This window comes from Perca fluviatilis, chromosome 8 (genome assembly GCF_010015445.1).
Source record: "Perca fluviatilis chromosome 8, GENO_Pfluv_1.0, whole genome shotgun sequence".
NCBI lineage: Eukaryota > Metazoa > Chordata > Actinopteri > Perciformes > Percidae > Perca > Perca fluviatilis.
The window spans coordinates 37,295,589-37,318,933 of record NC_053119.1 but is presented as its reverse complement, the minus strand read 5'-3'; the positions used below and the strand labels follow the sequence as shown (position 1 = coordinate 37,318,933).

Here is a 23,345-nt window from a genome sequence, read left to right as displayed (position 1 = left end):
CATATTTCAAAAAATGCAAGTTAAAACCGTTTTGTGTGGCAGGGTACCTTTTAATTCTACTTTATAGCCAAGAAGGAGGCACCAGGCTTATGGAGGGCCACAATTATTTTTCTGATGTCTTGTCTATGTTGCTTGGATTTTTCCATGGTATCAGGTGCCGAAAGGCACTGACTAAGGATAGGTCCTTAAATACAGGTGACCTCCGCATTAAAACACAGGTGCTTTCATAATTAGCTTCTAATAATGATAACTTGCTTCCAAAATAACTCTCATCACTTTCTAGAATCTCCCATACAGTTTAAAGAGACAGTCAACTTGGTGTATTTAAACTGTTGACCCACTGAAAATCTGTGCTTGTAAATAAAAGCTGAAATAAATGTCTTTCTTGGCTATTATTTTAAAAACTATCTTGTATGGAAATAAAGTAGCTAAACTATTGACTTAACACAAGACATGTATGTGTCTAAATATATGTGGAGTTGTGAAAACAAAGTGTGAATGTATTTAAATATATTGTCTTAACTTTACGTGTTCCCCTAATAAAAAAGAAGATGAAGAAGTATAATTTTCATTTAGACGAGGAAATAATGTTTCAAGAAATCTTACCAAGATCGATATAGGGATCATCAATTGCACACAGCACCAAATGTTTCTCATCCTTATGCAAGAGCTGTGCAGAAATCAATCTTCTTCTATGTCAATGGGCTGTTTCAGAGCAAGACAAAGGACACTGAAGGGAGACTTTGCTAAGGCCCATTCACGTCACGTGTCTTATTATTAGAGGGTAATTATCTTTATGTCAATATCACTAAAGTATTCATTTAAAAACATGTTAACAGCTAATCAATCCATCAATCAATCAATCAGCATTTATTTATACAACGCTTTACAGCATCCAGCAGGTATCCAAAGTGCTTTACATCAAGAACCAAGAATATAACAATGACTATTCCACTATAATTTATTAGGAACTGATAAAACCTTAAACATCTTCCAGAGTTAATGGGAAACATCTAAATCATAGACAAAGTGAACAATTTCATTGGATTTGGAATGACAGTTACTGTATATGACACATCATGTCAGTTACAAGACTTTCACACAGCAGCGTCTAGGCTGTCTATGGAGATCTGTCTGCGTGATGAACAAGCTTTGGCAGACGTTCAGCCGTAGAGGTCATTACATGTAATGTCCCTGCAAAGTAATCACTGCACCCAGGGGACTTGGTGCTTTTCCTGCAGGTGTCAAAATGGTAATTCAATTCTCTCACAAGGCTTCCTGACATTGTAGGATACAATGCTTGTTGGTCCATGAACTCGATCAAGTTGACTAAAGGGCCAGAAGCCTGTCGGCATGGCAAGGGTACATGAGGCACACATGCAAATACAGAAAAAGACATTATCATATGCACACACACACACACACACATACAGGGGGATACCTGCTAACACACCACACTACACACATCTCTCAACAGGACTCAACAACATGAACACCCATTTTCATGTCCATTAAGGCAGAAATATTACAATCCAGCCCCAGTGAGTCACAGCAGGACAACAAAAGCATTAAGGCAAGGCAATGCTAATGACAATGTTGTTGCAAAGGGGACTTTTATTGTGGCACATATTCGCCATCAGGAAACCATTTGAAAATGTACTAGGCATTAAGGGTAGTTCATAGCATCCAAGCCTAGCAGAAAGAATTGAGGCACTTTATCAACAATGTTTATCTTTTTACCGCTCGGGAAAAAATCCCTTTGACACAAGAAGAGTTAATTAAAATATAATCTCAAAGGATGTAGAAGCACAACGTGTGGGCATTATTTCACAGAAGGAGATCCATATCTGTCTTTAGGCTTTTGTATTTGTGTCTGTGTGCATGCATGTTTCTGTGCACTTGTTTTGCTTTTATGCCCGGACCGTATGCAACCCACATGAAACGATTTGATTCATATATGTGTTTAAGATTGTCGGCTGTTTTATGTATAGTGGGATTTCAGTTATCAGCACACAAGGATTAGTCTGCAATTAAAAGCAAACAGTCACATCTGTTTCTAGGTGAACATGAATATGAGCATGGGTGTACCCACAGGGCCTGATTCAAAGTTTAACTTTTTAAGACTGTCTGTGATGAACACGTAATCTAATGTTTGTATTTTACATTAAAACTGCATCCTGACCGATATGTGCAGTACGGGGACAAAATAACAGGGGACCTTTAAAAAAATATCCCGTCAAGTCTGCTTTTTATTCAGTCCTCATGACACACAAACTTACTAATGGATCTATGAATACCTTGTGCAACCCAGGCCTGTTGTAGACACTAAGATCCCCAGTCATTCTAAACAAGACCTTTTAGCTGCTCCGCATTCATCCCTGTATGCGCGACCTGCTGAAGGCTTATTCCTTCTCCTGTGTGGATTGTTATTGGTCATATATGCAGTAGTTCAATTATCTGTCAGCTTGTCTCTTGAAATGATTTGCACTGCATGTCCCAGTGACATGTTCCGGCTTGTGGGGTTTGGTTGTACTTCTTGCTGAATCTTGCATTGATAAATATAAGATTTTTGTACCACTAAATGCACTGCACAGCCATATTCAATGGTTTCATTTTGGGATGAGAGGTTTCCTGACTATATTGAACAAAATGTGCAAAATAAATGTCAGGTAATGTGGTCCAGAAAAAAAAAATTAAAAAAGACCATGGCCTAGTTACCCATTAGACAAATGGAAAGGAAGGTTTTGAATATCGACATAGAAATACTCACTGAGAATCCTCAGTGCAGGCAGTGAATAGGAACAGGACTGCCAGCTGTACACCAACACACGCACGCCACAACATACACAGAAAAAAAATGTGCGTCGGACACAAATCAAAAAGTGTTTTCTCCTGAGGGGTCCAGCGAGAGACATTAATTGATTTCTTTCCGTTTCTGCTTCAGTATCTTGCCTGTTTGATGTCTCTGTGAAGAGATCATTGTTCTGCAGTGATTGGCTCGGTGTGACTTCGCCACAGCAGAGCGCTACATAGAGAGATTACTGTGGTCCAGTTTTGAAACAAAGAGCCGTGGTTACACGAAAAAACAATCTATCCAGCATGAACAATTATCATGCTAGTGCAATGCTGGACCAGCAGGACATTGTGAGTTGTGAGCCAGCTTAATGAGATGATCGTCACAGAGCCAAAAAGATAAATAAATGTGTAAGCATTTAACGGGACAAAGTGAGAGAGGGCAGTGAGGCAAACTGCAAATAGACCGTTAATCCAGAGGATAAGTGTCAGAGAGCAGGAGCATTCCAATCTCCATTTGGCTCCAATACGGTCAATAAACGTACAGTACACATGTCCACCTGCCATTCTGTTTCCATTTGAATGAATTATTTTTGACTATGATTTCCCCAATGCAATATAGGCTATTTATAATTCTGCTCAAAAAATAAAACATGCAACAGTTACAGTAGGTTACTGATCACCTAGAACATTTCCTAACCTTTTTTAGTAAGACATAACCCTGTCAGGTGTATCCCTTCATCGACACCATTTTGTTTCAACTGTGTTCATTTGCATTGACTTTAAGTTCAATATTTTTTAACATAAAAGTGGATGTAATGGTGGATGTTACAATATTTTTTCATGCAGCTGAATCGTCGCTGTCTAAGTCAGTTTGGTTAAGTTCACATTTGTTCTGCTATCGCTAGTCCACCATTTATCCATTACATTTAGTTAACTATCTTAACCATTTCTACATCCATGACCCTTGCTATTTCAACCATTTATCCATTACTTTCAGCTCACTCTATACGACTGTAATACGACTCAATATGTGGATGTATGTATTTTCTGTCAAACTGTAAACTTTATTTAATCAAATAAGTTGAGCTACTCCACAATATTTCCCACACCGCCTAGACCCCTACAAGTACCCTAGGTTGGGAATCACAGACCTAGATCACAATACAGCAATAATCTATTTAAATATAGAGGGGAAAGAAAGAAAGACAGAGAAATATCAGGTGCCCTGAAGGATGGAGAAAAGGCATGGGGGTTGGTTTCATATAGATCAGTTTGTAAGGGGGGGGGGAAGACATAACATACAGTTATCTATTGACAACCACTAGGAGTGCAGGTCTTTAGGTTTATGTTAGCTCTCTAAGGGCAGCCAAGGAAGAGAAAATATCCATACACTTTACCTCCAGCATTTAGGAGGTCCATTTCCAGCAATAAAGTGAAAAGTTCAAGAAAGAAACATCAAGATATTAAAAGAGCTTTGTTGTACTCCGATATTTGGAAAAAAGAATGTAGACTACAATGCCAGTTCTTTGGCAGCACTGATTGAAATGAGAGAGGTGGAGGACTAGAGCACACGTCTGAGTGGCTTCTGGTGGCTGATGTTGCTATTGTAGCGGTGATGTCGGTCGAATCATTTTCGTGCGGGAGGAGCAGTAACGGGTCACCTCATCGCCCGAGAGTTTGACATCTGATTCAGTTCAAGTGTGAAGGACCAGTCAGGTGATTAAGGCAATAACTTGGCAGAGCACACAGTAAATGTCACCTCTGGTGGAAATCAATAGCGCCTCAAGAATCCACAGTGCATCTGATAGAGATGGAGAGGGCCACTATGCCTGAAGAGGGCAGATGGGAGACAGGCTGTGCTATAGCTGTTGGAAGAGATGTGTGAGTATGTGTACATCCAGTATGTGTATGTGTGAACTCGATCAGACAGTGGGAGATAAAACGAAAGGTAGATTGAGAAAGGTAAAGGAAAGAAGAGAGAACACATTTCTTTCAGTCCGTGATTTCCATGCATGTTAATGTCTTTATTATTTAGATCTACTTCAGTCTGTCTTTTTTTTTTATTGAGCTGTGCAAGACAAATAGATGCCTGAAGAACCCAAATATTGCACAGTCCTTTTATTTATTTTGTAAGTATAGACTGTTTGTGTCTGTTTAGCCTGCAGCTGTCTCTCTTTTTCAATCAAAGATACAATGCTACTTAAACAAAGATAATTGTGTGTAAAGAGTCTGTAATGTGTGACAAATTGTTTTCTATGGAGCTGAATATGAATCAGTCAGACCTTTATACCTACTCTAGTGGATCAGGTAATGTAGATCATCCCTGCTGTACAGTTATAGGCCTATACTGTAGTCTGGTGTATGCCTCTGTGCATGTTTCAGAATATTCTTTGTGCATGTTGGTCTAATTGAGTGTAGATTTTGGACTTAAACGTGGCTGGTCCCTCTGTTATTTTCCTCAAACTGCTGTCCGCCATCCTGTTGAAAACCTTTTCCTCTTCGGCTAGTTAACTTATGTTCAAGTTTCCCCTCATTCATGTGTTGAGCGCCACCTCGGGAAGCCACGAAGTACACTGGGAGCAGGGAAATCTATTCAGAGCGCCTTATTTTATTAACCAAAATATCGAAATTTGGCACCAGCGTATCGATTCTCGTATCGCACGAAGGACGCCGATATATTCAGTGGTGTAGTCTAGTTTATTGTAGTAGGTATACCACGTTAGTCTCTCTGCATGTTTTGCAGCATTTGTTCAGTTTGCGGTCACATTCCTCGACCCGTGCTGAAGTGAAAGTTCTGTCGCAAAACTATGTTATTACGTTTCATTGTACATTTTTAAGTGGGTATACGGAAATCTTGGAGCTTTCTTAGTGGGTATACGGCGCATACCTGCATATCACATAGACTGCACCATGGGAAATATTGCTGTATTGATATTTTGTCTAACCCCTATTTTTGTACATATGTGTATGCCTGCAGGTCTGCATGTATGGATTTGCCAATGATCCAGCAAGCCAGCCAACATGCCGGATAGTTTGCCAGCAATCCAGCCAGTCAGCCCGACAGTCTGCCAGCAGCCTGACATTTCATCCAGCCACTGTTGCTCCTTCCCCACACTACATTTTCCCTTCCCCCTCGATCTTGCATTGCCTCTGTCTTCCATCAACGTAAATGTCAGTGCACACACCTCAGTATAGGTCTGGCTGGCCCATCCAGGCCTGGCTACATCTATGGCCCAAGATGACGCCAGAAAGCCAGGTGAGAGAGAGAGAGAGAGAGAGAGAGAGAGAGAGAGAGAGAGAGAGAGAGAGAGAGAGAGAGAGAGAGAGAATCAATCAGGCTGGACCTCAGACACCTGCAGCTGGCAGGTTACCCAGGCATGGAGCACCCGAGTCATGAAACCATCTGGTTCCCGGCCCGGGCTGCCGAACCCTGGCCACACCTGCTGGGCCTGTAAAACAACACTGGAGCAGTAAACACACAGCCACGCCATAGAGGAGGAGCAGCCAAGCGACAAAGGAGAAGAGAAAAGATAGAAGAAAAAAAAACATCTTTGCTGCTGGTGGGTGGTTGTTGTCACCGTGTGAATGCCACATTCCGAAAGTAATAAAGGAGAAAGCTAAGGAACAGGGGAAACGCAGAGGCAGAAAGACAGTGTGATAAACACAAAGAAATGAAAGGATGCAGAGGCAGATATAGAGGAAGAAGACAAGGTATTTGTGTAGGCAAAGGCAAACAAAAGTACTGTAAGTACTAGGAAAAACTCTTCATTGCTAAGCCGCTGTTAAACTGGAGTCATTGAAAGTACAGTGACACAAAAGGACAACTGATGAGATGAGTTAGTTGTCTGGTGAAACGATGCCTAAGTATTGCGCTGCTCTCGCCAAAGGACTACAGTTGCAAATGAGCCGGCTGGCTAACACTGGCACATTTACAGAAATGTTAACTAATGTGCGTTGTCCTTTACGAATACAATAAATAAATACATATTAATGTTACATTGCAAGCTACTAAAAACACAACTTATCTCACTCAAAGTGACAGAAGGTATCATCCTTTCTAATCCCATTGTGTATGAAATTACTAGGTATTAAGTAAATCTCAATCACGTGAACATACAGTTGTGTGTCTTACTATTAAATTGTTTGGAGAAACACAGCTATAAAGGCATTTATATATGACCTACACAAATTGCAAGGGTAACAAAACCTAAAGTTCCGTCCTGAATAAAGGTGGCCATGAGTGAGCTGAGTCCTAACTCATGCTGCTGTTGTGATCTCTTGAGATATGGCAGTGACACAGCATTAGTTCGGAGTATTAGTTCACTCTGCTTAAGCGCCCATTAGTACCGCAAAGGAACCCGATCTACATCCTCATGAATAAAAAGTATTGTTGTAGATTAATGGTGCACAGAGGTTGTTATTAGGCTGCATTTAAATTTCTAGTACTGACAAATAAACAAATAACTGAAAATCAATGTAATCAATAGATCCTTGACTTAAACATTACCAAACGAAAATGCTTCACATTGAATGCAAGAGTAGTGGGGTCGCAGAAAAATGCATCAGCATGAAAACCAAGCGTGTATTTACCAAACTATTTATATTCATAGATCCCCCGACTTAGAGGAGAGCAGAGCAAACAACAAGCACACTTCCCCTGGCACATCAAAAGGATTGTCGCCTTTTGGAGAGCAGGGGACAACAGCCAAATTGGCCCGGTGACTCATTCAAACAATCTAAAGAGCTTCATGGCGCTGGCAACCACATAACGAGGACTTCTCTTACACCACAATAAAAACGGATTCAACTTTGAAACTTTTTCGTGTTACATTTTATTCGAGGAGGCAAGTCCCATTGTGATGCAAATCCAACATCCCTGGGGGCGTGGGGTTTGAGTTGCGTGGTAAGTGAGCTGGCGTAACCCTGACAGTATCATTTCCTCACCGTCAGTCTGCTCAAATCCCTTTTCTTGTTGGCAAGCTTGTCAATACTTCCACCTCACACACCTCTCACTTCAGCGCGCAGGAACGGGGGAGAGAGGTGTGAAGTGAGGGATTGAAAAACAACAAGAGCGTCAGCTGCAGGCACCAGCTGCTATCCGGCAGAATTCATTTGAATGCAGTTTATTTCTTCCCTGTTGGGATTTGGCATGTCAATCTGGGCCACGTTCGGCTTTATGGGGATGGCATGTTCATTCACCTTGAAAGGGGTGTTTCGTCTAATAGCCGCAGTGAGTAAACTTGTAAAAGAGTGTTTTACATAAATATGCCAGTGACTTCCTCCTGTCTTTGTTAAGAGTTTGTTGTAAGTAGTTTGTTGTGTGTCTCAACAATAGTCCCAGCAAAGTTTCCCCCCAGTGAACCTCCTTGGCCATGGCAGAGACAGATGGAAACCCAATACAATGCACAGGCTGCTGAGGCTTAAATGGCGCCACATTGACAGGGAGGTTACACCTTGTCAAGGTCTTGTCGGTAGGAGCCCACTTTCGAATGGCGACGCTATCACCGTTTGCTCTCAAAGACAGCAAATTGCAATGCAATTCAAGTTTGAATGTCTCTAATCAGGAGCTGGCTCCTAAACACAAGCCTATCGGAGGCTGGCATCGCTCGGCGATGCACTGGGGTGAACGAGAAGCGATAAAGAGAGAAAGTATATGGACGTAGATTCGCCAAGCCTGTGTTATCACTCAGCCTGTGTCTAAAGCTATTGTTGGGCGGCTTGTGGGCCGCACACACATATTGGTGGGGGTGGTCAATAGAAGTAAAGGATTGAGGTCTGTGTTTGTTTCTCTTGACGGTTTATCTGTCGTTTATCAGCCTACCTTCCTCCTTTCTAGCTGACCTCCATTCATCAAAAGTAACGGGCTGCCGCTGATACGCTCCTCAAACACCCCTCCCTCCACCTTGAATTGACCTGCACCAAAACCTTCTTTTTTCTCCTCGTTTCGGAGCCAAAGCAAGATTACACCGCTTATCCTTTTCCTATTATCCTTCCTATCACTTCTTGCTCAAACTCGGTTTGCCCTCCTCTTTCAACTCTTTTTACTCCTCTCTGATTCCTTTTGTTTAGCTGCTTGTTTTTGCTTATATCCTTCATCTTCCTTCCATCTCTAAACTGATAGAATTCAGGTCCTCTCTGAGCTTTCCCCATCTCTGATGTACACTACAATCCTTTGATGTAAATGTACAGCTACAATCTCACAGTATCTTACTGTTTCAATGTTATTCAGGACCATAAAATGGAAATTCATTCTGGGCGAAAATAATAATATTACAGCACTATCTGCGAATGTTACAGATTACAGGTATTTACTGTTAATACCAATGCAGCTTGGGGAAATAAAGTGAAAGGCGGGAATGGCACTGCTGCTGCTGATTACTGTGAATTCAAATAATACAGTAAGAAACTGTATGTCTATTTACACTAAAATACCTTAACATTTAAAAAACATCATGCTTACTGTAAATAAACAGCAGTTTACTGGCGAAGCTGCTGCCAGTATATAACTGTAACTTTCCGATGAAAAGTTTTACTGTGTAACTTGTGTATGATTCAGTAGACAGCGGACTAATCATGCCTATTTTCAACCGTCAGTAAGGTTAATCAACACCTCACTTAAAGGTGCAATATGTAATATTGTATGTAATACTGGCAGCTAGCGGTTAAAATAGTTACAGCACTACCAATTCAAAATACTGCCCAGACTCGAAGTTCACGGGGGTTGCCAGGCTGAGACCGCAGCATTCACAACAATGTTGCTAGACGCTTTTCTCACATAGACAGACATTACTTCACAGCACAGCAGAGTAGCTAACGTTAGATGCTAGTCTCACATAGACAGACATTACTTCACAGCACAGCAGAGTAGCTAACGTTAGATGCTAGTCTCACATAGACAGACATTACTTCACAGCACAGCAGAGTAGCTAACGTTAGATGCTAGTCTCACATAGCCAGACATTACTTCACAGCACAGCAGAGTAGCTAACGTTAGATGCTAGTCTCACATAGCCAGACATTACTCCATAGCACAGCGGAGTACTTAACGTTATGCTGGCTATATCGACAGTCATAAAAGCCCGTGCTCACGCGGAGCCATAGATATATACACGACGCGGAGCTCTGTAACCAACTGACAGACACACTTTTTCGGCTTAAAATTACAGTATGAACCGCTAAAAACACAACAACCTCACCGTCCTCTCCACACGCCAGGCAGGCACACTTCCTCAGCTTAGAATTACAATACGAAACGCTAAAAATACCACCACCATGCTGACTGAACACACTTCATTGGCTTAGAATTACGGCAACAATCGCTAAACACACTGCAAACTCATAGTCCTCTCTTTCCGATTTACAGCCCCCCTCTCGTGGCTTAAAATAACTCACCGTTGTCGGCTCCAGCTGCTGAACTACCCGTTGTAAAGCGACATGGCCCGCTTGCCTGGTCCTCCCGGTAACGTTAGCAGTTAAAAGGGTTAGCATGGCGGCGTTAGCCAGGACCAGTCGGGATCACTTTACTGTCTCAACTGTTTTTGCGAGTAACCAACTCGGGTACTCTAGCTATATAATTCAATGCGCGTACACAAATGTTGAAATGACATAAAATGCCCGTCCCTAGTGGCTGTGATAAATTAGCCTGAAGCTAATGCTTACCTGTTCAGGAGGAAATTCTGCGTCCTTTTGGGCTCTAAGCTGTCTCCATCTTTCAAATACATCTCCAATATTTACCAGGGGGTTGTTACGTCTCTGGTCACGCAACTGTTAGAAACATGCCGTTTACTTTTTTTTTTTTAGGTCGGGTAGAATCTATCTCCGTTGATCCTGTTCGTTTGTTAGCTGCTTTCATGGCTGTACTACCGTTACAGCTGTAGCGCGCTGGGTTTACGTTTTTCCAGGTATATCTGGCAACCCGGCCTGGCTGTCAAACTGGGCCGTTGGTAACAACCACAGACCAAAACATAAACATAAATTCCGTTACGGAATGTAAATTTCAAAAAGAAAAAATACTGACATTAGCATTGTTGTCAGAAAAGATAGTATTTCAGTTTAACATGTTTCCTTAATATCTGATGAGGCATTGGTGTCATTTTTGGATTTATTACAGTACAAATATTACATATTGGACCTTTAAAACTTGTTTTGATTACAATCCACTGGCTAAGACGATCGGCACACCACCCACCTGTGTACGCTGTTTGAAAGACAATGGGCAAGACAATTTTCCTATTGTTATCCTAAACTTCGCTTACTCTTTTCTGAGGCAGGACTGTTCCATGTCCCATTCACCGCTAACACTTTACTTTAGCATGCTCCATTAATAAGCATTAATACGCAGTATACAAACATTTGATAATTTGGCATATGACACACTGAAATGTAGAGATGTTACAGTGGGTGATGTCACACTGGCTGGTGCAACAGAAGACCTGGCCTGGGACCTGACCTGACCTGCAGAAACATCCAGAGCAAGCTGGGAGGGGCCTTTCCTAACAACTGAACTTGGTAAATTGCTGTGCCAACATATGCCAGTAAAATCATGAAATCTAAGGGGGAAAAAAAATTATTATTACTAGTATTAAATGTAAATAATCTCTAAATTAATTCAGATAAAGCCATTCCAATTTTAAAATCAAAGTGTTTGTTGTCCTGTGGAGAATGACAGACTTTCTGTACATGAGTCTAGGACTGAGCAATGTATTGATATTATATTGACCCATGAGGCTAGATATCATCTTAAATTTTGGATATCGTAATATGATGTGACACATGAAGTGTCTTTTCCTGGTTTTAAAGGCTGCCTTACAGTAAAGTGGTGTACTTTTCTGAACTTACCAGACTGTTCTAGCTGTTCTATTATTTGCCTTTACCCACTTAAGCCATTGTATCCACAGTGTCGGTGATTATTTATCAAAACTCTCATCGTGTTAATATTTTGTGAAAGCACCAATAGCCAACACTGCAATATCGACATTGATGTATTTGGTCAAAAATAACGTGATATTTGATTTTCTCCATATCGCCAAGCTCTACATGAGTCGTCCCACAGATCTGATCCCACATTTCTAAGATTTTTTTTCCAAAATTAGGCCCTATGTTCCCACATTTCCTTTTTCATAAATTTGTATCAGATTTTATCCCCCTTTCTCCCAATTTGGTAGCAAATTACACCCAACCTATTATCCAGTAGCAATTGACTACAGATGGAATGTAACCCTAACCCTAAGATAGGGCCTAATTTTAAGAAAAATCTTAGAAATGTGGGAACATAGGGCCTAATTTTCAGTGAAAATAAAATCTTACAAATGTGGGAACATAGGGCTGTGGGACCATTGGGCTGTGGGAACATAGGGCTGTGGGACCATTGGGCTGTGGGAACATAGGGCTGTGGGACCATTGGGCTGTGGGAACATAGGGCTGTGCATGGGACCATTGGGCTGTGGGAACATAGGGCTGTGCATGGGACCATTGGGCTGTGGGAACATAGGGCTGTGGGAACATAAAGCTGACCCCATTATATAAGGTATGCACCAGATCAAAGATAAGTCTGCACAAGTTATTTTGGTGTCTTTCCCACCAATGTTGAACACAGTGATAACTGAGGGGTGCTTTGAAATATCACCAGCATCAATGAGAACACCCGACGAAAGCTGTAAATAAAGTATGCAGTATGCAAATGAACGCTTCTCATTATATCCCTACTCCTCGTTCTTTTCCGTGTTCTACATTTTACCTCTTCATTTATGTGCCTCACGTTCTTCACCCTTGTCTCTCACACTCTTTGTCCAAAAATCACTCACTCCATTACTTCCTTGCAGTGATGGGAGCCATCATTTAAGTGATGCTTTCCCACCCGAAAAACACATATCTTTTGTATTTGACCAAAATATATCATATTCCTCAAGCTCGAGACTCTGCTGGAAGTAGCTCATGGAGCCGAATTTAGCGGAGCATATAGACAGAGAGCAGACATTTTTTGGTCCAGTAGTAGTGGTTTTATTCTTTATTTTCCTACAATGAAAACGTTCTATCATGATAGCAAACCATTTAAGTACTGTAAAATGATAAATTCTGCTTAACATCTGTTACAGGATGCAAAATCCTTACAATGTAATCAATGTTTGCCTGTAATGCTTCTCTATTCTCTACAAAGAAAATCCCTCTGCCTCCTTGTAAAAATATATGTATACTCCATAGATTCCCTAAAGAAAAGAGACGGAAATTTTGTATTTCATCTCATCCACATTTTCTGGTAAACCAGATAAGCACTGAACATATAGACTGGAGGGTTGTATCAAGGAGAATTTTTGTTTTGTCTTTCTTGTCTTGCGAACACCAAAAGGAAAGAAACAATCAAGCCTAATTATCCGCAGCAAACAGGAAGACAATCAAAAAACAGTGGTACACGGCACGCATCGTAGAACAGATATGAAAAAGACAAACAATTCAAGTGCGAGTGTAGACATATCCAGAAGGGATTTATGTATTCTTTTCTATTTCCAGCCTCTGGGAGCAAAACAAAGCTCAAACACAATCGGCATCTATTAAACTGAATTCGCCGTATACTCTTTTTAAAATAAATTCAAAGACTTCAAGCCTCATAAGTCTACAAGAATGGACGTTGTGCTTTCGCAAAGTCAATTTAAAAAACATTTCCCAGACACAGTAGTGGAATTAGATTCATTTGATGGAACATCAGAGGGGGAGCTCCTAACCTGATTTACGGAAAGTATAGGAAAGTCCATTTTCAAAATTCAGCCGTACATCCAATCGCATTTCAAACCCTGACAAAAGTACACCATAAATTGGGAATCGGATTCCAGGCTGCTTCCCAGCTGTGGGCTCACACTCAGCTCTGATGCAGAAGTGGATAGATTATTCTTAAGCAGGCAGCGCTGTCAGGCCCCATTGCCCTTGGAAGACATAAAACAATATGGATAAATATGCTATGCAGAGTCTCATGCTGCTATGTTTGCCACTGCAGCTGAGTGACTTCAGTTTCACTCAATTGGGGAGATAAAGATATTTGACTCAGAAGACACCATAGTATAATTTGAGCGTGTCTAATTATTATTTTTGGTGCATATAACAGTGAATGTAAAAAGGTAAACAGGGTGATTTGAATATTAAACAAAGATAAATGTTTGTTTATGGACTTACTGAAGTGCTTGTTAAACCTCTTTTTAATTTACAACGAGGGAGTTTTTAAGCAGTTTCCCTTTCAAAGCATGTTGCAGTGTTATTAGCGTGTGAATGCTGGCGTTGTGAGTTTTGATGAAGAGAGGTGAGGCCGAGGGTCATCTGTACCTGCCTTAGATAGGAGAGCTGCATCATTATAGACCCCTCAGCACAGTTCTCCATCAACCCTGTCCCTCAGCGCTCCTCCATCTCTCCCTCTATCTGTCTTTGTGCTACTCTTGTAACCGGCCAGGGACAGGACAGGAGAGGAGAGGAGGCACCATCAGTCCTCTCCAGCCACTGCTCTCGATCACAGTGAGCTGGCAGGCACTGTCACAACCAGGGATGTATTAGAAGACCTGGATGCAACGTTAATGTAAGGAGCCCCGGTTCATTCCTACGAGAGTTGCTCAGTGGCGTGTCTGCCAAAAAAAAGTTTCTAAACTTAACTAACTTCTGTGATATGTGACCGCTAGACTCGCATTGCCAGACCTTCCTCCACAGAGCCGCGGAGGAGGGTCTGGCTAGTCCACGCAGCATTCCGGGATGGGAGAAATACATGCTCTGGTTTATTGGCATTTCTTTAAACCAATCACAATCAGAGCCACGGTGCCTCTGCTAAATAGCCTCAGGAAGGAACTTGTTTTGGTGGAACGTGTACGTTCAAAGGTTGTTTTAGTCGTGCAACAGAAAACTCAGATTGGACAGATAGTCTAGCTAGCTGTCTGGATTTACCCTGCAGAGATCTGAGGAGCAGTTAACCATAGTCCTCAGAAATCCACCGGAGGTTAGAATTCCAACACAAAGAAAGAGGAAGGTAACGGACATCTGACCCGAAAAGGACATTCGGCGGAATTTCCGGCAGCAACGGAGCAATCCTGGAAGTGGAAGGACGTGGATATAGACTAACCTGGCATTAACGTTACAGAAACTACAGAAAATAAGTCTGATGAGGTTGAGGCTATATGTGCCAACGTAAAAAACCTATGGGTTGTCACTCTGGGACGCAGGGTGTATTTGGCAGTTCACAGTTTACTCACTACTAAAAACTAAACTACACCTCTGGGCCTGGTCACAACCGTGCAGCCATTGATCCCACCCTCTGTGACATCCACAGCTGTTTCCCCCTTCCCTTCAATCTCTGTCTTCCTGGGCTACAGAAAGTGAATGGTCGAGCCATGTTACAGTGCTTTAATAAACGCAGCCGCAATTGTCTTCTTTGCCACGACCCATATTGTTCTCTTTAGTAAGCAGTTTTTCTCTACATGCACAGAAACTTAGCCTAAAGTTCACTTCGAGTTATCAAAATTCATATTTCAATATCTGATCTGCCATTTCTACTAGAAGGCGCATATAACATTGTTTTTTTTTTTAGATATTGAAGTACATCTATTTTCTTTTTTTCAGCATTTGTAACAGCCCTTCAGTTCTAACTTTGGAAGTAATTGAAGGGGCACTGATTTAGGAACGCCCTTTCTCCCATCTTTCAACTCCATGCCCTGACTCTGTAATGCTTTCTGTTATGGATTTGTAGACAACCAAGCTGGATCACCAGGATCACCAGAATTTCTCAGAATTTAGACAGCTCCCTCGAGAGCTACAGAGGACATTATACAACTATTTTACAGGCTGAGTAGTACACCTCATGATAAACTGATCATGTGTAAAATTTGTGAAGTGCACCTTTATAGATGTTGGAAAAATGAGGCAAGTTGAGAACAACATGTCAAAACTATATCACAACACGTCACCAGTAAATTTCTCCTGCAGTCTGGTTATATTTAGTGGTAGAATCTTAAAGAATTTCACCTAGTTGGTTTGGAGATAAATATAACATCAACAGGACATGAAGTATCTGACTGGCAACATTACGTATGTAGCCACTGTTTTTGATTCAATGGGTGATCCCTCCACTCCAGCAGCTGTAGCTTTTTCATTTAGGCCTTCTTGGGTCGTTTAGCCTCCAATTCCATCATGTCTCTCGTTTCGGTAACACTTTACTTGAAGGTATCTACATAAGCGTGACATGACACCGTCATGAACACATGACACTGTCATGACACAGTCACGACACATGAACCCTAACCCTAACCCTAACTCTAACCTAACCATAACTTGTCCTGACGAAAACCGAATGACACTTACTAAAAGAAGTGTTAAGTCATGCACACTTGTTTATGACACGTTGATGAAAGTGTCATGTCACTCTTATGTATTTACCTTCAAGTAAAGTTCAACCCTCATTTCTCATTTCATGTCTCTTCTTTCACAAAATGATTTTGTGTTTGATTAACAGTTTCCACTTTAGATAAGAGGCTGCAAAAACCAGCATAAATGGTAAACAGATGTTTAGCGATGTACCAACAACTCATGTAAAATGTATTAAACGTGAATTTAGTTGATTAAACATTAATCAACCCAATTAACATTTTTGTAATGATACACTGGCAAAATTATTCTTCACTTGTAAATGAGACATAACATTTTAGCTGGTGCAAATAAATCCCTACTGAGTATTCGATGTTGATTAACTTATTCATAATGTTATAATTATTGCAATGGCTATGAATTTGTATCAGTCTTCATCGTTTTTTAGGCCAAGGACCCCTTAACTGAAAAAGAGATGGAGCAGGGACCCCCTACTACCAATATTTTATAACATTTAGTTGCATATTAATCTGGGTGTACAATAACGAGTGGGCGGCCTAAAGCCTTCATACATACATTTTTAGTGTACAGTAGAGTGCTGATCGGGCCGCATTTTTCTGTCCGAGCCCGGCCCGCATCCGACAGAGCATTAACCGAGCCCGGCCCGAGCCCGACAGGCACTAAGATATTTATGTCCGAGTCCGACACAGTTAAAATCTCATACTAATGACACATGTACGTTTGTTTGTGTGGAAAGCCCTTTTTGTATTAAGCAACTGTAGGAAGGCATTCGGAAATGTCAACAGATGAGCGCAACAGCGCACACGGGGAAACAAGCGCACGTTAACACAGGCGCGCACCTACATAATAAGCTTTTTTAAATTTAAAATGTTCAATGCCTTATCGCGCTGATGTGACCAAGCCCAGCCCAAATCCGAACATCATTTCTAAATATCTGCCCGAACCCAGCCCGAACCCAGCCCGGCCCGATGGGCTCGGTTCGGGTATCCATCCTCTAGTGTACAGAACACTAAGCTTTTAATTAATAATTGACATGTTTTTTTATAAATCATGTTTTAATGTTAAACAGTAAATGTGGCACAGTGAATCCTTAGGAATAACTGTATCTTTGGATGTCTACCTTAGTGACTACCTTACCTATAGGCCAGTAAGCCGATCATTAATGTATTTTTTTCGCCAATAGCCTGATTTGTATTTGCTAACAATATGTTGGATTCATGTTAAGACATTTTCATTTTTCAAAAAACAAAAAACAAATTACAAGAATTTGGTGGCCCCCCTGCAGTAACTCTGATGACCCCCTAGTGGCCCCGCACCCCCTGTTGAAGATCTCTGTTCTAGAGTGTTTAGTGTACATACAATACAGTATATGACACAGATGCAAAGACTCATACTGAATTTTTCCTCTTGAGTGAACAAGAGTGGTATCATGTATGATTTTGATGCTCTGCTAATAGCTCATGGATATATTTTAGTCTCTGTATTTGGTGTCACTGTGCTGCACTAATTGCTTGTTAGTCCTTTCTCTCTTGTGTTATGACAATCTTTAATCAGACGGTGTAATGAGTCAAAAATATCCTTGCCACACAGCAAGGAGACTACCACAAAATCTTTTTTCTATTATGTTCCCTTTTGAATTCAGAAGTACTCAAGCCCAATTATGTATAGCACCAGACACGGCTGTATAGATGATTAGATAATGCAATTAGCCCTGAGGCAAAATGGTAGAAATTATTTCACATAAAAAGATCCAGTCATTTCTGCCTGTGTATGTGGACAAACGAGTATGTGTAAAAACACTTAGTTTGAACAAGTAATTTGATCTTTTATTCAGCATTACCACTGATGCAATTTGGTTGTTTTCAGCGCAGTTTTAATGAGTAGAATGTATTTTTTAATCAAGTCACAAGAATCAAGGTAACTATAGTGTTTACAAGGAAACTCTTGACACAAAAGACTTTTATAATGTAATGCATGCAATGCTTCGTAAGCAAGAAAAAACAAATAAAACAAATGCTCTTGAGCACAGTATTTACAGAATGAATGTGTCCTTGGTTCTATTCCCTGAAGTGGAGCCTGCGTACTCTGTTGAGTGTTTACAAAGTGGTCTCTAGATTCACTGCCAAAAGGGTTCAGAGGTGGCACTTTCTAAATGTCCTCCGTTGGCTACTTTTTAATGAACAATCCATAAGTGTTTGATTTAATGATAACTCATGAGCTTTTTTAGAATTTGTCTTTTGCTGATGGCTGGGCTATGCCAATAAATATGACTGAGCATTAATGAATACTGTAGTTCTTCCCAACTGAGCTCCAACAAGACAGGAGGAAAGTGTCGCCCACTCATCTTCCAATTTGTCACTGAATAAGTTGTATTAACAAAGTATGATTCAATTCAATTTTATTTTATTTATAGTATCAAATCATAACAAGACACTTTACAGATACAGTAGAGTAGGTCTAGACCACACTCTATAATATACAAAGACCCAACAATTCCAGTAATTATGATGAATGCACAACTCTTTAAATATTCATGCCCTACATAATATGCTCTATTACTCTATCCCCCCGTGCTGTACATGCACAGCTCTATTGTACTGAGACTAAAAGTGTGTTAAAGAGTTAACCGAAAGAAACAGAAAAACTCAGTATTACTCTATCCAGTTGGGATGCTCGTGTCTCCATAATCTTATATTATGTATATTCTCGCATATGTGCTCTGCAGTTCAACGTAGGAAAGAGACTTGACCATTTGTCATTTCCAATCACTTATAACACTATTCCATAAAAGTCCAATGAATGCAATGAAGAGTTTACTTTTTAAGATCATTTTCTGCCCCTGTGTGATGTACTATGTAAGCATTACAACCCCAATCACCACTCCAGTGGTAGATATTATTTCATCCCACTGCACCTGTATTAATCCTGCATACTCTAACATTCAAACATAAATGGTGTTTCTACATCCCTTTTCCAGAGGATCAGAGCAATAAATGTTACTGTGGTTCCCTCCCCTCTTACACAGTAGTAAATATTGAATATGCTGCATATACTGCAGTGCTGCTGTATGGAAATAATTGTAAGAGAGTAGTAAATGTTTCCTCGGCCCCCTCCCACCCCGCTGACCTTCCCGGTGTCTCTGGCCCTGAAATAGGATGTTAATGCCTGTGTCTGGACGGCTGCCATGCTGCAGCCTGTGCTCTAATGGATTGATAAAAAAGCTCTGAGCACAGAATCAATCATGATATAAACCTGGAGTGAAGCTTGTTAAACTCTAAGGAAAGTTCCTCTACCCTAATGCCCCTAATCTTTAGTCATTTGCTGTCTGACAGAAAGAACTGGGGTGGATCTGAGGAAAGTAGTGAAAGGTATCTAACTGTTTACATGTAAAGGAAGGGATCTCTGTTTGTCCGTCTGTCCATCTGTCCTTCACATATCTCGAGAACCATTCATCCGATCAACACCACACATTTGGTGGGTGTATTGCTTGGGACCCAACGGAGTGCGGTTTTGCATGCGGTGGTGGTGCTACAACAATAAACTTCTACGTTTTGGCCTGTACCTTTTGAACCGAAATAAAATTATTTTTCTCCCTAATGCTTTGGGTCCAGACACATTTTCTGCCATTTTTGTGTGTCCAAATCAGTTTTTTCACTAACTTTTGAGCAGTCATCACCACTTTTTGAGCAGTCATCATCAATCATCTCTGGACCAAGCCGGAAAATGTTACTTTTTCGGATTTTTATATTACATTTTTGCCATAGCTGGTCCTCAAAGTTTGCTCAAATGCTGTGGGCAGGGGTTATAATACAAAAAATGTCATATCTCCTTAACGCTTTGTGCAATTGCAACCACATTTGGTGGACATGTTGGTGTCTGAGTGGCCATGACAAATGTGGTGCCATTTAGCCAATAGGTGGCACTGTAGCAGCAGCATCCAACTATAAAGAAAGGAATCTCTGTCTGGGTATGCATGTATGACTGTCCTTCGACTATACCAAGGACCGTTCATCCAATCGCCTTCACACCTGGCAGGTGTATAGCTGAGGACCCAAGAAAGCGCGGTGTTGAGTTTGAAGTTGAATTTGTGTGTTCACAGCTTGCTAACTTTAGCCACAGGTACGCATACATTCAGGACAGTTCAAAATTAGCACCATCTACTAGCCAAATGCTGGTAAAATAATCAATTGGCTGGTAGATTTGCTTTTCTCACCAGCCAAAAAAACAATGGTACTCTACTGAGTGGCTGGTAACAATGTAACAATCACTAGCCATTTGGCTGGTGGACGAAAAAGTTAATTTTGAACCCTGATTCAGGAGTCACCTTAGAGTTGGAGAGTGTGTCAACAGCGCAGTTGGGGTCAGGATTGCCTGCTTGTTAAACCACAATATCTTGTTTTATATTTCAACATGTATAATATAAAAGATGCAAGGTGTTAGTGTGGAAGATTTGGAGTCGTTTAAAGGCTCCTTCGACAGAGCTGGCTGTAATTTTCTCCCAAATTTCCCTTGGGATCAAGAAATCTATCCATCTATCTATCCATCTATCCATCTATCCATCTATCTATCCATCTATCCATCTATCTATCTTATGTAACATGTAATTTAACATATTACTTGTGGTGCTGAGTAATTGATAAAATAATGTAATTACTTTTCCAGTAAAAAGTAATCAATTACAGCTTTCAGGTTACTTCAATCTTTGTATCTACGTCTACAGCGTACGGCATTCCTCTTTGCCTGTTTGTCTGTTGGTGTCTTTGTGTTCTTAGCTGTCTGCCATCATGCCTACATATGGACTCAATGCAACTGACAGGTGGAAGGCTCTCTACTTCAGCAGTGACATGAATACCAACCAGGAAAGCAAAGGAACAGGAACAGTGAAGGAACAGTATAGATTCTCTGCGGCTTGAAAATGTGCCGCAGTGGGACGAGAACTCTCATCAGAGCCTCTTTTATGGAACCAGGACCATAACAAGCAGGTGTGCATAATAGCATTGTTACATACAGTATTTATGGGCACACAACCTGAAAGGCAGCGTCCTCATCAGATGCTGATATGGCAGCTCGCAGTTTAAGGAATCTATTTCGACAGTTTTTCATTGTGAATGTATCTATGAACAAGGTTCGGTTATGGTTGAGGCCGATTGAATTTTTTTTCATCTGACTCAGGACGGACAATTTCCCTGAGATCCAGCCCGCATTGAATATGTTATTGTTATATGATGGGAAAATGTACAGAATAAGCCATACCTTGACCAAAGTACAGTTTGTTGAAAGCACATAATCAGATGTTCCGAATGCACTCAGACAAATAAATACAATCTTCGTTGACGTAAGCAGCTTTATGCTCTAAGAGCTTGAGAGAACTCAAGTTTAAAAAGACTTTGTGCACAATGAAGTACTGAATATGTACAAAGCCTTTATGGAGTTATTATGTTACTTTTATACTGGCAAAAGCTTCCCAGTGGTAGTTTGTATCTGTGCGTCTCAATAAAAACCCTTCAGTTCTGTGTACCTCTACACAAGGTTTTCTTCTCTACAGCTCCAACAATAGTAACAGAACAGCACCGAAGAGACTTCTTTGGTCAGAGCTCTAATAAAAAATAAAAAATGAGAAAAGAGGTAAGATTCTATCCAGTCTTTACTGTTAATTGAAATGTTTTTTAGAACAGCTCAAGGACCTCTATTTCTCCAGCATCCTAATTTTTCTAAGGTGATACCAATCTGCATTCCCTATTTCAGTCAAGCAATTCTATTAAACAGTCTCAAATCAAAATTCACAGCCCAATAAAAAGTGGGCAAATAGTTGTGCTGAGCTTCTGCCTCTAAAAGCCTCCAGCCCTTCCTGTAGTTATTCCAATGCTCCGTCTTTAAGCTGAGCGGGCTCACTGACCCTAATTCCATACCGCTCTGGTGTCATTCTGAAAACTGAATGTAACCAATTCCAGGGAGCAAATTGAGGGGCTAGCAATTGTAGTGGAGGGGTGTTTTGTCACAACGGGCATGTCAGAGCGGAGATGGAGTGAGGGCAAGCGTAGGAAACAGGGAGGGGGGATATGACTCGAGGGGGTTAGTTTGGCAACATTTGCGTTGGTCAGAAACTATTCTATGGCTTGACAATAAATCTGATTTAATATCTATTGTGCTGCAGGTCCTGCTCGGGCGCGAGTCGGTGCGGAGAGCGAAAGAGAGAAGAAAAAGAGGGAGGGAGAGAGGCAGGCAAGGCGGAGGGGTATAAATAAAAAGTGAAAGGAGAGGAAGCAGAATGGGATATTGGGGGCATTGTTGTATTAAATCAGAATAATAAAGCCGTGCATGCACAAACAGTATCTAATAGAGACGTCTGGGAGCCAGAGAGCCACAGTTCCCCAACCAAATGGTATCAGCGGTCCACTGTGATGCTGACACGGGGACACAGCTGCGGCAGCCAGTTTTAATCAACACATAGCAGTGCAACTCCCACTCAGAGCGTAATGTGACTTATACCGTAAAAAGCCGCTCGGCTTCTGCGGGGGCAGAGGCTTAAAGTGTTGCTGTGAAATAACGAGCTCCACCGCTGGTTTAAAATGTGTTGTAACCTATTGTAATGGTGTCAAACTCCCTATAGCAAGCCTGTCAAGGAGTAGCGCACGACTTGGTCGCTGCCTATGCTAATCGCTGCCATGGCAAAACGCTCTGAGAACTTTATATTACTGCTTTAAACTACATATCCTGAGCACCATAACAAATCGTGTGCTTAGATGATTTACTAGTAGGTGATACAGTATAATGGCCTCATTGCACTTTGAAGAGAGGGGAGACATATAAACAACCATTATTAGCTCTGATGACTGAACATGCATACACTTAAACACTGACTGTGACCAAAGCCGGGGGTATATGATCATCACTGGATCCCCCAACAGTGTAGACATCGCAACAGGAACGTCTGCATGCATTACATTGACAGTTTGCCATTAGTATTATGTATGATGGCATGCATAACGATTTCTGTCAAAACAATTTGCTATGTAAAAGGAAATGATGAATACTTCAAGTTATTTCGATGCCCTCTACATGTGCAATATATCCTCCATGTAAATAGATTAGCACCAGTTCCTAATGCTACAAGTTGGTCACCACATAGAGCTAAGGGGACCCTTCTGGTGGTTCTCCAAATGAGCCAAGAGTACAGATATGTTTGTTTGGAGCTGAAT

At 41.1% G+C, this 23,345-nt stretch overlaps 1 protein-coding gene across 5 annotated transcripts in view; it reads right to left on the bottom strand.

Moving 5' to 3' along the window:
* Window positions 1-23,345, bottom strand: part of cdh13 (cadherin 13, H-cadherin (heart)) — a 460,326-nt gene that overhangs the window by 350,547 nt on the left and 86,434 nt on the right. For 4 of the 5 annotated variants that reach the window (XM_039809523.1, XM_039809521.1, XM_039809522.1 and 1 more), the window contains exon 1: window positions 10,189-10,290. The exons of the other annotated variant lie outside the window; for it this stretch is intronic. In XM_039809523.1, coding sequence (XP_039665457.1) covers window positions 10,189-10,284 — 96 coding nt within the window. In that variant the 5' untranslated portion in view covers window positions 10,285-10,290. Of the gene's footprint in view, window positions 1-10,188; window positions 10,291-23,345 lie in introns of those variants that run through there. 5 annotated transcript variants of the gene reach the window in all.